Source organism: Mustela lutreola, chromosome X (genome assembly GCF_030435805.1).
Source record: "Mustela lutreola isolate mMusLut2 chromosome X, mMusLut2.pri, whole genome shotgun sequence".
Classification (NCBI taxonomy): Eukaryota; Metazoa; Chordata; class Mammalia; order Carnivora; family Mustelidae; genus Mustela; species Mustela lutreola.
The window spans coordinates 4333987-4349077 of NC_081308.1; the positions used below are offsets into that span (position 1 = coordinate 4333987).

Below are 15091 nucleotides of genomic sequence, written 5' to 3' on the forward strand. Positions count from 1 at the left end.
ATAAGTAAAGGGAGGAAAAAGAACTACACAACAACCAAACACACACATAATAAAAGAAACGGCACGAGAATTGAAATGGTTCACTAGAAGATGTCTCGTTAGCATGCAAGGAGGCAGTCACGGAAAATAAAGGAAAAACAACGAAATAAGGCACAGGGAAAACAACATTCCATACCAAAATCGTATTTTATGAAGAACGGCGTTTTACGTAAATGGCTAAAATCCCTAATAAAAGGCAAAGACTGCCAGAACGGACTTTAAGAAAGAAAAACAACAAGAGCCAACTTACAGGGTGTCTGTAAGATACAGTTTCAATAGAAAGGTGCAGGTTTGTAGGATGGAGAAGATATCCAATGTAAACAGCAACCAGAAGAGGAGCTGACAGAAGACAGACCCAAGACACGTATCTTTGCTAGAAACAACACAAAGAAATGCAACAGAAGCCTTCTACAGAGATGTCATTCTGCATTCCGAAGACGCAGCAATTACAAACATGCATGAGCTCAGCAACACAGCCCCAATGACCCAAAACAGAAACTGACCCAAAAGCTGGAGAAACTGATCATTCAACAATGTAGTTGGAGATTTGCATCTCAGGCTTCTGATAGGGGACAGGACTCGATAAAATGTAGCCAAGCAGCCAGGAGAGCAGACTTGATACAGTAACTACTTAAATACCACCAACCAGCTGCACTTGGCAGGATTAAATGTAGCAAGCAGACTTGATACAGTAACTATTTAAACACCACCCACCAGCTGCACTTGGCAGACGTCCATGGAACAGCTCCTTGCGACACTAACGTCACACACACCTTCTCCAGGAAAACGCTCTGTGCGGTAGGGGGAGGAGAAGGCGGTACGCGAGGCCAAGGCCCCATAAACCTGCAAAGGCTTGAATTCACACCACGTAGTTCCCTAATGAACAATGGGAGGAAATTAGAAGTCAATAATGGGGAAACAATGGGGGAATTCATAAATATGTGGAAAGTAAACAACCCATCTGTGTACTTAAAGGTCAGGAATGTCAGAAATGCTGCGGGATGAGCGGAAAGGAACACACGACACCGCAAACCTATGGGGTGAGAGGAAAGCAGCACGTGGAGGGAAGTGACTGGCCACAAACGCCGACGCTAATGAAGAACGGTCAGAGACACAGCGTGCGGATGATGTGCAGAACAGGAAGGGGCTGCGAGCCAAGGAAAGGTCAGCCTGCGAGTGAATGGACAAGGCAAGGGAACCGATCGCTCCCCAGACCTCCAGAAAGGAATGTGGCCCTGTGGAGACCTTGATGTCAGCCCAGGGAGACCGACTGGGGATGTCCAACCTCTGAGACCATCCCAGTACGTTGACACTGTGTTAAACCACTTGGTTCGTGATAAGGGGTGACTCCTGCAACAGGAAACCAACACTGTAGGAAACTTTCTTGGCCATCTATTTTTGTGTTTTTTTCTAACTGGACTTCTGTACAGTGGCCTTTTTTTTTTTTTTTTTTAAGATTTATTTATTTGAGAAAGAAAGAGAGCACATGAGCAGGCAGAGGGGCAGAAGGAGAGGGAGAGCTATTTCAAGCAGATTCCAAGGGCCAGCTGAGCGCAGAGCCTGACATGGGCTCGACCTCACCAACCTGAGCTCCTGACCTGAGCCGAAATCAGGAGTCGGAGGTGCTCAGCTGACTGAGGCCCCCAGGCACCTTGAGCATATCAAATGACTGCAATGACTCTTGAGCACATCAAAAACACGGTCTGCCAACAAACCTTTCTTAAATTTCATTCGCACGGGCTTTCCCAACCAAAGGTCAATGGCAGCTAAGACAGTTCACAGCAGTCCCTGCTTCGGCTTCCCCGAGGCTGTCCACTGGCTGTTCAAGAGCACCTTGAACAGTGGCCTCTGTCTGTCTTACTCTACATCATCATCACACATTTATAAACCTTATTCATCACCGGGTTCCTTTTTCCCATCTCCCACTGACGCACCTTGACATTCCATTTAGTGGGTGTCAATAATTCAAGTTCTTGAATTTTAGGAGACAAAAGTATGAGGGTGGTGTTCCAGATGGGCGTGCGTTTCTCATACTCGAGACGGATCAACTCTGCGAAGAATGAGCTTCCCAATGCCCCAGGCTTACGGCTTCATGGTGAATCCGTAGGGAATGTATATGTTCTTATGGGTTTTGAATAAATGACAAGCAGCAGCTGCCCTCCACAACCTGCAAAGTGGGAGGACATTCTTCCCCCAACCCCAGGAACCGCTTCCATCACCTAGCTCTCGGTGGCATCTCCTGCTACTCCGGTTTCTGCCGTGACTATTGTAGGACGGACTCCCCTTCAGAGGCGTGCTGGACGAGGACACCAGAGGGAGCATTCCTACAGAGACGATGCCAGAAACAGTCTTCACGGAGGGCGAGCTACAGCACTGGGGTATCAAGTGATTGTGCTGAGATGAAATCAGGGCTGAACAGCTCCTCCTCTGAAGACACAAAGGGCCGCCCGCCACAGGCACACTCCTTTGGCTGCTCCGGCATCCTTCCTGTCCCTTCTTCTCACGTGTGGGTGGGGGTGGGGGAATCGGAAAACTCCATTCTGGAAAGATGACGAAGATAGGACGAATGTCCACGGTACTTCCGTGGGTACGGGCCATGCCGAGCAGCCCTGAGCGTGCGCCGTCCTCAGCCCTGGCACAGTCTGTCCACCAAGTCTCCAAAAGGGCAGTCCAGACTGCTGGATCCTCTCACGGTATCACCCAGTCTACGCTCCTGGGTGCACTGCTAGGCCTGTCACCACAAAGGAACACAGACTGGGCGGCTTCAACAGCGCACGTGCCTCCCTCCCGGTCCTGGAGAATGGGAGTCGGAGACGCAGGCTGGGCCGAGATGGGCTCCTCTTGAAGCCGAGGAGACGCCACGTTCTCCCTGCGTCCTCACGGATCCGTCCCTCTGTGCCTGTCTGTGCCCTCCTCTCCTCTTCTTACAAGGACAGCAGTGCTATGCGGCCAGGGCCCATCCCAGTAACCTCATTTTACCTTCATCACCTCTTTAAAACCCCGCTCCCAAACACAGCCCCACTCAGAGGTCCTGGGGGGAGGGTTTCAACATATGCATTTTGGGATTCCATCCCCCAATTCCGTCCATAGCACAGCGTTATAGATCTTCATGTCTTTGGTATTTCCTTCTGCCAAAAGCAAAGGCAACCGACCACTTAAAATGACCCTCGTAGATCTTGTTTTTCGGGGGACGGGACTACCAGAATAATCAAGAATGAAGAACCAAGATCCTTTTTAAAAGAAGACACCTCACACATTAGAAACCGCTTTATAGATCTCAGATTCTACTGAACTCTGCTCGGGATTTCTGCCAAGATCCAAAGAGCAGTGATGTGTGGGTCCCTCCTTCTATGCAGAGTGCATGGCCGGTAAAAAGTACTGACGTCCAAGCGTTTGTGACCAAAGGGGACAAGCTTTGCACCCTGATCTCCAGCTGGAAAGGGGCCACCTGTCTGTGAAGCCATTCAGGCTCCTTGGACAGAGAGTAAAGCCTGGCTGCTGCTTTTTTTCTGATGCCCATCACCGTAGGCCGCGTAAGCTGTTCCTCTAACTCAAAGTCCGTGAAAGATACCAGCGCTCCCTCAGAGGTCATTTCACAGCCCTCCTTATGACCCGCTTAAACTTGGGAAGTAGAATGAGAATGCAGAAGTGTCCCCGAGTTCAAAGACTATTCCATTTAGGCGGAAAGACATTTACATAAGCGCTAAAAAGAATGCAAAACCTGATCCTCTGCGTGGGAATGGAAAGTACGTGGTAGAGGACCAGTCTTCCCCAGTGGACGGGGAGGTTATTCAACGCCCCCAGTACTCAGTGACAGCTGGAAGAAGGAAGACCACCGAACAAATTCCTGCGTGCTATTTAATGCTTTATGACTCACGTCTTCCACATCCTCTGGCCTGTGGGGGCAACCGTGCTGTAAATAAACGTCGAAATGCACACTTGGCTTACTGAGCCTCACTCACAGTTTAAGGTGACATTATCGGAATGCGACAGAACAGTCAACTTCACACTCATCATTTTTACAAACTTCGTTTATCAGGCCAAAGTGATCACTGGGTCTTCCAAGAGGTTCCACCTGTTAATTCAGACAAGAGAAGTCCTGAACAAGGAAATAAAAGCTACTGGCTTTCTAAGTACGGTTTAACGAGCATAAAGGTGTTTACGCTGATAGAAGAAATTGTAAACAGAACTGGGCGCTGTGACGGCCTCTTTGCGGAGACGGCTCGAGTCCACTACATTTGTACACAGCACGAGCAGATACTAAATGCTGAAGCAACAGGTATATTTTGAAGCCCTAATGTTAATAGCCATACAGAGGCCCTCTGTCCCTCGGCAAGTTAGGGACCTGGGACGGCATGTGTCTGCGGCTACAGAAGAGCAGAGACTGAGAAAGGACGGGCATCCAACGGGACTGCGGGCAGAGAGTCGCTGGCCCAAGGCAGACCCGTGCTCCTGGCCCTACAAGCTGATACCGGAAGGAACCTTCCCATATTCAGCCAGAGATGGGTGGGGAGCTTTGGAAATACGACAGCCCCCGTGTACCAGCAGAGTTTTCTCCGTGTGAATCTGGGCACGCAGTTCGCACTTAGAACATTTCTATCCGGGGACATGGGGTCCCATCGGCCAAGTACCACACAGTCAACTTCTGGAAGGCCCCCATTTATAGGCCAGTGTTGGTGCACACATGTGACACGTGGACGAAACCCAGACAGCTCTCGGACGAAAGCGCGAGCCCCACGGTGACTATGCGGAAAGCATCGAGATTCTGTGAGTTACATAACACATCCCAGGCTCACGCCCCCTTCATGTCTGTTCTGTCACTGGCAACCGGGTATTAAGTTTAATTGCGCTTCGACGCAGGTGGGTTAGGAGCTTCTCCAGGTGCACGACACGGTGAACAGGGTTCTTAAGTGGGAAGGCAGGACAGACAGTCCCTCGGCCTTCGGTGGTTGCGGCAACCCGTGGTTTGCCCGTAATTAGAGAAGGCAAGGACACACGAGACAGGTGCCGGGATGCAATTACGTCCCATCCAACATCTCATTAACAACACTTTACAGCCCGGGAAGATCACAGGGCACACACCCGGAGATATCCCGGGTCCTGTGCTCGTTTCTACGCTCATAAGGGCCACGCTGTGCTGAGAATGTGGGGAGAAGCACGTGGCCGCACGCACCAGAGCAGCTCGTCCGCACACCCCACATATCTGCATACAAAGCAGCTGGGCGCACCAACAGGTACGTAATGCCCGGGCCTCCTCCACCGATAAACTCGCCACGTCTGGGCGCTGTGCTACGTGCTCGGGCCCAAAGGGTCCGCAGAACTGACCTCGATCCAAACCTCCGTGGAGCACGGTCTAGCCATCAGGGTCCTGCTCCCGGATGTGCCTGCCAGCCTCCAGAGTCAGGCTGAGCCCATCTGTGCCTTCCGAGCACGGTAAGCATTCCATCAGCCCCAAGTGTCCTCAGGAGACACAAACCACTCGCAAGCGCCTTCGCCAGCAAAGCTGGCCTGTCTGGGAAGTATCACTTATGTATTTTACCCGAAAACAGGGGGTGACCTGACCTGCGTGTACGATGTCCCACCTTTGTGAAGGACACAGACCCTTGCAGAGGGCACGGAAGGGTGTGCACATTGCCACGTCCACAGAGGCTGGACCCAAAATGGCGGGCTCTGGCTCAGGGGTTCAGGAGGAATCACAGGGCCGACAGGAAGCCTGAGAAGACCCCTCTGTGTCCAGTCACACCCTTTCCTCCTGACTCCCAAATCCGTGTCTTTTCCTCAATGTCCATGCAACACTGAAGAAAGCCAATCAAGACACACAGCAGAACAAGATGGGGTCGGGGGCGGGGGGAGTCCATACAGCTGAATTTCCAGATCTCTCCTTCCCAGACCCACGATGCAGGTCTGGGGGTGTCTGCACTGCAAGCAGATGTCAACTCGCACTACCGTCCAGGAACTGCCACCATACACAGACAGGCCTCGGCGGGGGCCACGTGTTTTGGTGTTCTCGGCAGGGTGTCAGCCCCAAGGGTCTTCTCTGTGTCATATGGGAAACCACAGCAGCTTCCCTTCATAACGTCCATGTCAAAGCTGCCAGACTTCTAAGCGACTGAAACCCAGGGCGCGCACGTGCCCACAGCAGACCCGTTCACTGGTGTTGTGTATTACGGCTTTCCCCGGTGTGTACTTCAGGAGAAGCCACTGCGATCCAGCCAAGGCGGAAGTGAATGCTGTCCACCTCCATCTCTCTGGGCTCCCATAAAACCCAGCAGGACCTAAAGAGCCTTGGAATCGAGCCTTTCCTGTTCCTTCCAGGCCGGCCCTCTGCGTCCTTGGAGCGGAGTGTGTGCTGTGTCTCAGACGGCGGGGTCTGTGCCCTGCCCTCCTGTAGCCTGTGCACAGGACCCCATTTGGACAAAGGACCTTTGCAGATGTGATCAGGTCAAGAGTCTCAAGGTGACGTCATCCTAATATTTGCCAGGTGGGTCCCAAATCCAAGGATGGGGTCCTTGTAAGCGACACAAGAGGAGGCACAGACGCAGAGGAGAAGCCACGTAAACACCGGGGCACAGGTGGGAGGGAGGTGGCCACGAACCCAGGAGTGCCCGGAGCCTCCAGAATCTGGAAGAGGCAGGAACGACCCTCCCCCGGAACCCTGGGACGGAGCATGGCCCTGGCCACACCTAGATTTCAGGCTTGTGATCTCCAGGGCTGGGAGAGAGTCACGAAAGCCAGCAGCCTGTAGTACCCTGTGACAGCAGGCCCCAGAAACTACCACGGTGTTGGTGTCATGCGCCTGACGACGGCTCAAGCCTCTGAGCCCGTCTCCCTAAGCAGAAGCCTTGGTCACGCACCTCATCAAACCCCCCTGGCCACACAGCACCTTGTGCCCCGGGCCTGGGAGACTCCCCAACTTCCTTCTTCCTCCTCCTGACTCCTTCATCTCAGCTCGATAGCTTGGTGCGGGATGTATGTAGTCTGGGAGGCACCCTGGGCTGCCGGCCCACTTCCTCTTCCCTCCGCAGGGAACTGGGTCAGCTCAGCAGACAAATGACAGCGCAGCAGGATGGAGAAAGTCTGCGGAGCCACGGCGGTCCTGACTGTGTCCCCGGAAGTATGTGGGAGGACCCATCCCGGCTGTCAGAACCCAGCATTTGGGGGGCCAGTGAGCAAAGCCTGTGGACCCACAAACTGAATGAACACCCTGACCACCTGGGTCTCCCTGGGAGTCCTTGTGGATCTGTCCTATCACGCTCTCCTTGAACTGGTTCTGAAGCTAAAACTCTACCCCAAAGCAACCCTCCAGGGCAGAAATCACCATCTGTCTTGAGCCACCTGAAACCCTCTGCCGGGCCTCCGATGGCTGGGTCCCTGTCTCCTTCGAACCACCCAGTGGGCGACTTCAAAGGCCTTTATCAGATTGCGGGATCAGGCAAGGTGAGCACGACTGGTTTAACAAGATGGCTGCTGAGAGAGGGCTGGAGCCTTCAGGAAGGGACCAGCTCGCAGGGCTGCACCCCACAGAGCCAGCATGACTTCCGTGTTTGTGCGAGGAGCACACGCCCAGGCAGCCCAAAAAGGCAGCCCACAGCATGGGGCTCCATGCATACCACGGGGACAGCTGGTTTTTCTCTGCACCGATGCAGAAAAAAGGGACCTGTTTAGGGGCACATTCCTTAGACAAAGAGATAGAAGAAGGTTCTAGGGGAAAATGGCGTGAGGGCTACAGTCTTCATCCGAATGCTCCTGGGTGCCGGGATCCTGCAGGGTCACCCTTGGGAGCAGCAGGAACCCAGCCCCCGCCACTGCTGTTTGGGTAGGGTGGGAGTGGGGGCACAGACCGGCCCTCGAGAAGACCCAGTTTGGTGAAGTGTTGCCTCCCTGCGCGCCTGTGAGAGGAGGCACGAGGCCGCCCGCGTCGCTGTCGCTGCCCGAGCTCCCGAGGCCTCCGCTCCCTCCTCTGTAGCACGGGCCTGCGTCCACCGCGCAGAGCTAAGTGAGATATGCCCAAGAGTGCTCCTGGGAGCGCGGGGCACACGGGAAAGGCTCTCGACGGGCACAGGCTTGGTGAGGAAGCCACAGAGAGCCTAGAGACTGCAGAGCTCTGGGGGTGGGGCAGAAGGCGCAGAAGAGAGGATGGGCCAGGAACCCCCGGCCTCTGCGTGGGGCCCACGGCAAGGCCGGAGAAGAGCAGACCGGGCAGGGAATTCCAGGCTCCACGGGACATCACCGCGTGTCCAGGCAGGGTTACGCGGTGCTGACCGGGAAGCACGGATCAATGCAAGAGAGGGGAAGCCAGACCAGAGGCTCGGAGAGTCTTGAAAGCCAGAGCGGTTGCTGAAGCCGGTTCACAAGTGATGTGCAAGACACAGACGGGGTCCGCGCCGGTCACGGAACGGAAGAAGAGGACGGACGGCCTGAGGAAGGGAAGTGAGGAGCGTGCGTGAAGCCACGAGAGAATCCCAAGGACGGAGTGGGGAAGGGGCAGGGGAGGCAGAAAGTTCTGGAAGTGTCAGAGAAGAGTGGATGTGGCAACACACCAGCGTGCTCCTTTTCTGGGCAGAGCTTCCGCGAGCCGTGCTGCGGGAGCCAGCTCTCAGGGGCTGCGGCAGTGAGGGAGCAGGAGCAGGATGGCGGCCGCCTTTCCAAGAAGCTTGGCAAGACGTGGACATGGGGGAATGCACTCTGGCCAGACCCCCAGGCTGAAGCAGCATCTGTTTATGTGCAAAAGGTGGACGTGAAAGGCGCCAAGACCACACTGATACGCCACCCAAGGCCCTCAGCGCATGGTCACTACGGTTCCGCAGAAGAGACAGACTCGTGGGACTGCACTACGCCCAGCTTCTTCATCCCACTAGTGTGGATTGGACCGAGGGGAATAACACCCTGCTGAGGGGAGGGTGGTGCTTCTGTGCCTGAAGAACGTCCCACCATCGTGTCGGGGCACCAGGACACCGGACGTGTCGGTGTTTCCAGCCCCTTGATTGTTCTGCTGGGGCTGGGCAGAGAGTGGGGTCCCAATGTTGAGGGTGTACTCCTAACGTGGCCTCGGCAGCACTGTGCTATGCTGCGCTAAGTTCGCAGGAAGCGGCTGGCACGGCTTCCTCTTTCTGGTCCTCTTCACGCCAATGCCTCTCCCTGGACCGGGTTCCCGATCCTTCCTTCCGCAAGGGAAGAAATGCTTGCCTTCCCCTCAGGATGGACCGCGGCTGCTGCTCCTTACTTCTAACGCTTGTGTGCGTCAGCGAAGAGCATGCTAAGTCTGCAGGTTGACAATCTCCCCATCGTTTCACTCAAGCTCAGTCTCACGTCAAGATTCCCGGGACCGTGGCGGCCGACAGGCCGTGGGAGAGGAGACAAGCCTCGTCCAGAGCCGCCGAAGTCGGCTGACAGGTGCGTGAGAATCGGTCCCCAGAGGGCAGGGAGTCGGCAGACAGGTGCCACAGGGACACAGTCCCCAGGTCTAACCAGAGCACCGCGGGAATGCAGACGGTGGTAGGGGGCTACTTTCTGAACAACTTCAGGCAGCCTTTATTCCTTTTGTGCGTGTGTGCTTGTCAGCTTCTGTGTGACACTACCACCCTGACACACTGCTGTGTCACAGGCTTGCTTTGCAAATCCCTGGGGCCAGCTCCCGCTGCCCTGACAACAAGACACGGAGGGCCTGGACGGGAAGGGGACCCCGTCTTCTCCTAATATTTCCCGCTGTCCCACGACATCCGGGCACCCCGCCTCAAGTGTCCAGGGAGCTGAGTGTCCTGGAGCTCTTCCTTCCAACATCAATGTTATTCAATGATGTCTTTTCACGTTCTTGTCTTTTTAAGCAGAACCTACTGACTACGAACAATTCATTTGCATTTGGTTTTGTTTTTTGGCGCTTCGTGCTAAAGGCTTAATCGTTCTATTCTGTCATGGTAAGTTTCAGCCACATGGAAACGTTCCCAAAACGTTCCGGGAGTACCCAGGAAAGACCTATGCAACCGAGGCCTCTGTACAACCAAACCCTCCAAATTGCAGACAGCGTGGCACTTCATTCCTAACTCCGTGTGCTTCTCCAAAAATTAGGGACACTGACAGCCAACATAAGTTAAAAAAAAAAAAAAAAAGAAAGAAAGAAAGAAAAAAATGAAGTTAACCTTTCCAAATGTCTACAAACCTAGACAACTGTATTTGCTTCCTACGCATCTCTGCTTTCCAAGGAGTCTGATGCCAGAGGTCTGAACGCCCCTGGATGGCCTCCCCCACAACCACTGGGAGAAACCACGGCCTGCAACCAGAATGAGATGGGAGCAAAAGCGGTGTGCCCCCCACAGGCTGCAGACGTACGGGCATGGACAAACAGACCCTGGGTTCCCACACACACCCTCTCTTCAGGGTGAGTGGTGCCAGCGAGGCTTCACTTTCCCCAAAGCCACACCCAGCCTGTCTATGTGCTCAATGGTTCAGGCCTTCAAGACACACAGGCACCAGGGCCACTGCCGACACCTGGTCAGGCTATACGCTTCTCCCCAAAATGCCCCACGTGCCACCGTGCAGGACGACAGTGGGTTCCACAATGCTTCTGAGGACCAGACTCGTCGGCAGGCTGGGACTGGGGACAGGACAGACCACATGCCCACTGTCCCCCCAAGAAGGCAACAGCTGTGCATGAAGCATCATTTACAGCTTACAGGCACAGGGGGAGAGAGAAACAAGTAAGGAGACACCAGGTGGAAGCAGGCAGCGAAATCCCAAATCCCAAACAACTGTACACATTCCACAACATCACCGGCCTGGACTTTTCCAGAGGTTGCCACTGAAGAGGGAAACAAACGTAATGTGATTTGGGAATGGGAGACGTTTTCTGATTGAAACCAGGGTAAAGGGACAAAGGCTCCCTGAGGATCCCGTTGGGAAATCACTAGAGCACTTTCAGCTGTACCAAGAGGCCACCCTTGTCTGCACGTTCCAACTATCATTAGTGAGAATCCTCTTTTTTTTTTTTTTTTTTTTTTGGTTAAACTCAAACTCTGTGCTTGATAAAGATACGGTGTCTCTGCTTCAGTAAACATGGTCCTTACTCGGCCGTTTCTTCTGCTGGTCGGGAATGCCCCGTTTCGTTCCCTGCCCCTTTGTGTACTCAACAAACATCTCTGGGGGCTTCCTGTGCACAGCACGGCTCTGTCCCTATCATGCCATTGCCGTGTTCGCTGGCAAGTTGTGCACAGATTCCACTCACCGTGGCTTATGTCCCATCTGGACTCTGAGATGAAGAGACTGGTTTTGAAAACCGCGCAGCACCTGGCCAGCACGCCACTTCTGAACAGACAAGGATGAGTGAGGCACGGCTCCGGAGCTGTGCCGTCCAGCACGGGGACCTGCAGCCACAGGACGCTACTGAAATGGAAAGCATGACCACATAGACGGGACAATTCCGTTTCTCAGTTGCGCCAGTCACATTTGACAGACGCAGGGGGCCCGTGCGGTTCCTGTCTGCAGCGCAGACAGAGAGAACATTCCCACACGGCAGGCAGTCCTGCGGGATGGACAGTGCTGGTCTGGAGGGCAGAGAGGTCAAGAGCTCTCATCAAGGACACCCCACTTCCCTGACTCATGCAGGGTGCAGAGAGTGGGGATTTCAGGACACTTAGCTGTTGGCTGTACACATCACAGGGAAGGACGGGGGGGAGGGAGCCAGATGGTCAAGGAAGGCGCCTGCCGAAGACTGCGTAGGCACACTAAGGTGTGCTGCAATGGCAGGCCACCTCGGCAAACCCAACGGCGACAGACCTTCTGGTGCAAAAATGATGTGCGTCACAATGATGACGTTTTCCAGAAAATTCTGCATCCGTGCCCTGCATGGAGATCTGCACATTACAGCCGAGACTGCCCCCACCCATTTTAACTACAGTTAAGTGAAGGTTTTCAGAGATGAAACGTTCTAATTATTAGTCACTGGTGCACACGCACACTTGCCAGTAGGAAATTCATTTCCAAATGTAATCCGTGGTGGCACGGCAGTCTATTTTCCAGCCAGGGGCTGCGTCTGAGTCACGTTCCAAATACCTCACCCCAAGGTGTGACGGCGTCATCGGGGCATCTGTGTAATGAGTGCTTTTGGTGCACGTTTCTTGGGGGCACTACTTCCCTGGCTCTTTTACAAGGCATGAAATCTGCATCTAGCCCTGGACAATGACAGAGTGTAATGTAAACCACAGTCGGTAAACCCACAACAAAAAAAAAAGAACCAGAGTCAAAGGCACGTCATCACAAGGGCAAACAGACCAAGGAGCCCCCTCCTGAACTGCCAGTAAAAGCTGGATCCTGAGAAACCAAGAAGGCGGCTTCCCTTGATGGTGGCATCTGTGACTCGGAGGTGCCCCACAGAGCACGCCGAGGGGGGGAGGAACGTAGGGGAAAGCAAGCACGGGGCATCACACACCTGCAGGGACAGGGCTCTGGCGAGGAGCTCAGTCGGTCGCCCTGCCAGCTGGACTGCACTCTCCTGTCTGAGCTCCAGTCTGCAGTGGGGGTGTGTCAAGGGCTCTCGAAAGCAGAGCAGCTGCGGTGCCCACTCGCCAAGTGAGCACTGACTGTGAGAAGGAGCGCGCAGGGCCACAGGTCACGTCTGCTGGAGAGAGTCCCCAAAGGCGACAGGGTTTACCAGCATCAGTGCATACGTGGCTGGAATCCCTATTCCTGACAAGGGTCCTGCAACACACCCAGAGTCTCTCTCTTCTTCTGGGAGGGTCCTTGTTGGGGGGGCGGGGAGGGCGGGGAGGGGGCGGTGAGCCCACCAGCATCTTCCTCCAAACAGAGGAAGTCGGACTCAGGGCTCGCTTTCCTGTGGGTTCTGCTCCGCCGCCAGGCCTCTGACTGGCCTCCAAATTTCAGCAGACTTCTTTGCAAGGAACTTAATTAACTTCCACCTAGCAAGCTGAACAAAAACCCCGGCACCCGCGGCGGGCTCCCAGGAGGGCAGGGCAGGAAGCATGTGAACGGCAGCCCCTGGACTCCAGCGTCAGACCCCAGGGCACACAACCAAGAGTGTTTCCAAGGTGCCCTGCAGCTGCTGAGATCTAGGCAAGCCCTCAGGGCGGATGAGAACCACAGACAGATGCCCCTCAACACTCCTTTCTCTGCTGTACCTTCTGAGCAGCAGCCAGGACCCTGGGAGTGTGTGGACGGGATACACGAGAAGAACCAACACACACGCCGAAAAGCCCCTGGTCTCACTTTAAAAAGTCTCATACACGTCACATGGGGGTCAGATGACAAGGCGCTGTGGCTCCTGTGAAAATCAGTCTGGAGCATGGGCTGACCTCACGGAAGGAGATTCTCTTTCTGTCATCAGCCTCACGGATGCTCCAGGGTGGAAAGACATTAGCCCAGGCACGGTGAACAGAACCACCAGAGGGACAGGGGTTCTGGCCACACACCGGGCAGGATGGTGACATGGTCCAGTCAAGCAGTGACTTTCGGGACTCAGTGACAGCCACAAAGGCCCTGTACCACACACACACACACCCTGTCCCCTCCCACCCCCCCACCCCCACCCCGGGGCTTGTGGTCTGTCCAGGAGCCCAGAGAAACAGGCACCGCCAGTTTCGGGTACTGTGACTTGGCAGGCGGGAGCTAAGGCAGCACAAAGATGTCCAGCACAGGTCACCTCCTCTGCCATGCAAAGGAGCAGCCACACGCCAGCCGTTTGCATCCTGGAACCCGTGTGCATTTAGGGAGACGTGGTAAATTATGATCAACAGTGCAGATCTTCTCATGCCCCACACAGATTTCTTAACTATTTTCGGATCTTTAAGAATTCAAACACGATCTTATTTTTCTTTGCTTTTATGGATGTTACATAATCCCTGTCTGGGACACCCCCAAAAATATATTTGACGTGCACTGCATTTTACATATTCCAACATTCTGAATACTGCTAACCTCCCCCTCTGCCTGGGCCCGGTATCAAGATTAGACATCATGGGCTGCTCCCTGAAGTCCTCTGTGGGACCGTCCAACGCCAGAGGCATTCATTCGCCCAGCATGGCTAAGGAACCCGTGAAAGGTGGCTAGCTTGACTGAGATGAGCTTCTACGTGTAAAATGCACATTTCAGAGACTAGGTCTCAAAAATGCAGGTAACAGATCTGGGGAATTCTTACACTGATGGGTCGAGAAACAATATTCTAGATATGTTCAGAGAGGGGAAAAATAGACTGTTAAGTTGGTTTCATCTGTACGTTTCTGCTTCTTCAGCGCTGCCGTGCAACGTTTTCTGCAGTCCTATTTCTACCAGACAGCACTGCTCCGCACAACAGACTTCTTGTCTTTTACAGAGAAAGGGCCCACCCCGTGGGCTCCTAATTCCAGTTATTTACGAACTAGATAATCTTCCCTATCCAGAAGCCAAGAGACTGTTTGAAAACCTGTCATCTTCTTTCGAAATCTTGTCCCGGTTCATAAACAATCTCAGTCCCCTTTCCTCTTTTTCTAAATGGCCTCTGAGAACCAAAATTATTACCTGGATCACAGCCGGTTGTTACCTTGCGTCAATAAAAAAACACATTTCCTATTTCAAATGTACTGGGAAATGCCCTAGCACTGTCAACATTTCTACAAAAATTTCCATTTACTTCCTCATTGTCCCCTGATTAAACAAGTTTCTCCAGAATAGAATCATTCCCCGTGAAACCAAGGGTTTCCCATTTCATTTCCCCGAGAACAGCAGTCCTGGGGGCTACCGTGGCAAAGGGAACTTCGAGGGGAAACACACTGACCGTTCTAGACAGCAGACTTTCCGCAAAAGGACTCCTTACGAATTCACGGTCGGGTGTTACACAAACAGCAGACACCCGGGAAGAAGTCAGGCGCTGAGGAACTCGAGCAGGGGGCACTGGATGGACCCAGCAAGGTAAGGCAGTAGTAGGTTTTAGACACCAGTGTTTTACACAAGACGCTTTGCGAAAGAACGGACTAAACGAATTCCTGAGAAAGTTCTTCCAAGTCTCAGTACCTCAAACAAGACTTAAAGCAGAGAGGCGGGGGCAAAGGGCAGAAAACACGGAGAAAAA

The 15091-nt window shown here is 53.8% G+C and overlaps 2 protein-coding genes across 2 annotated transcripts in view; one reads left to right on the forward strand and one right to left on the reverse strand.

The window, feature by feature from the left end:
- Positions 1-15091, reverse strand: part of PUDP (pseudouridine 5'-phosphatase) — a 76251-nt gene that overhangs the window by 59324 nt on the left and 1836 nt on the right. The gene's annotated exons all lie outside the window — the stretch shown is intronic.
- Positions 14816-15091, forward strand: part of STS (steroid sulfatase) — a 269624-nt gene continuing 269348 nt past the window's right edge. Inside the window, exon 1 of the mRNA XM_059158704.1 lies at positions 14816-14931. Within this exon, the coding sequence (XP_059014687.1) occupies positions 14918-14931 (14 nt within the window). The 5' untranslated portion in view covers positions 14816-14917. The remainder of the gene's footprint in view (positions 14932-15091) is intronic.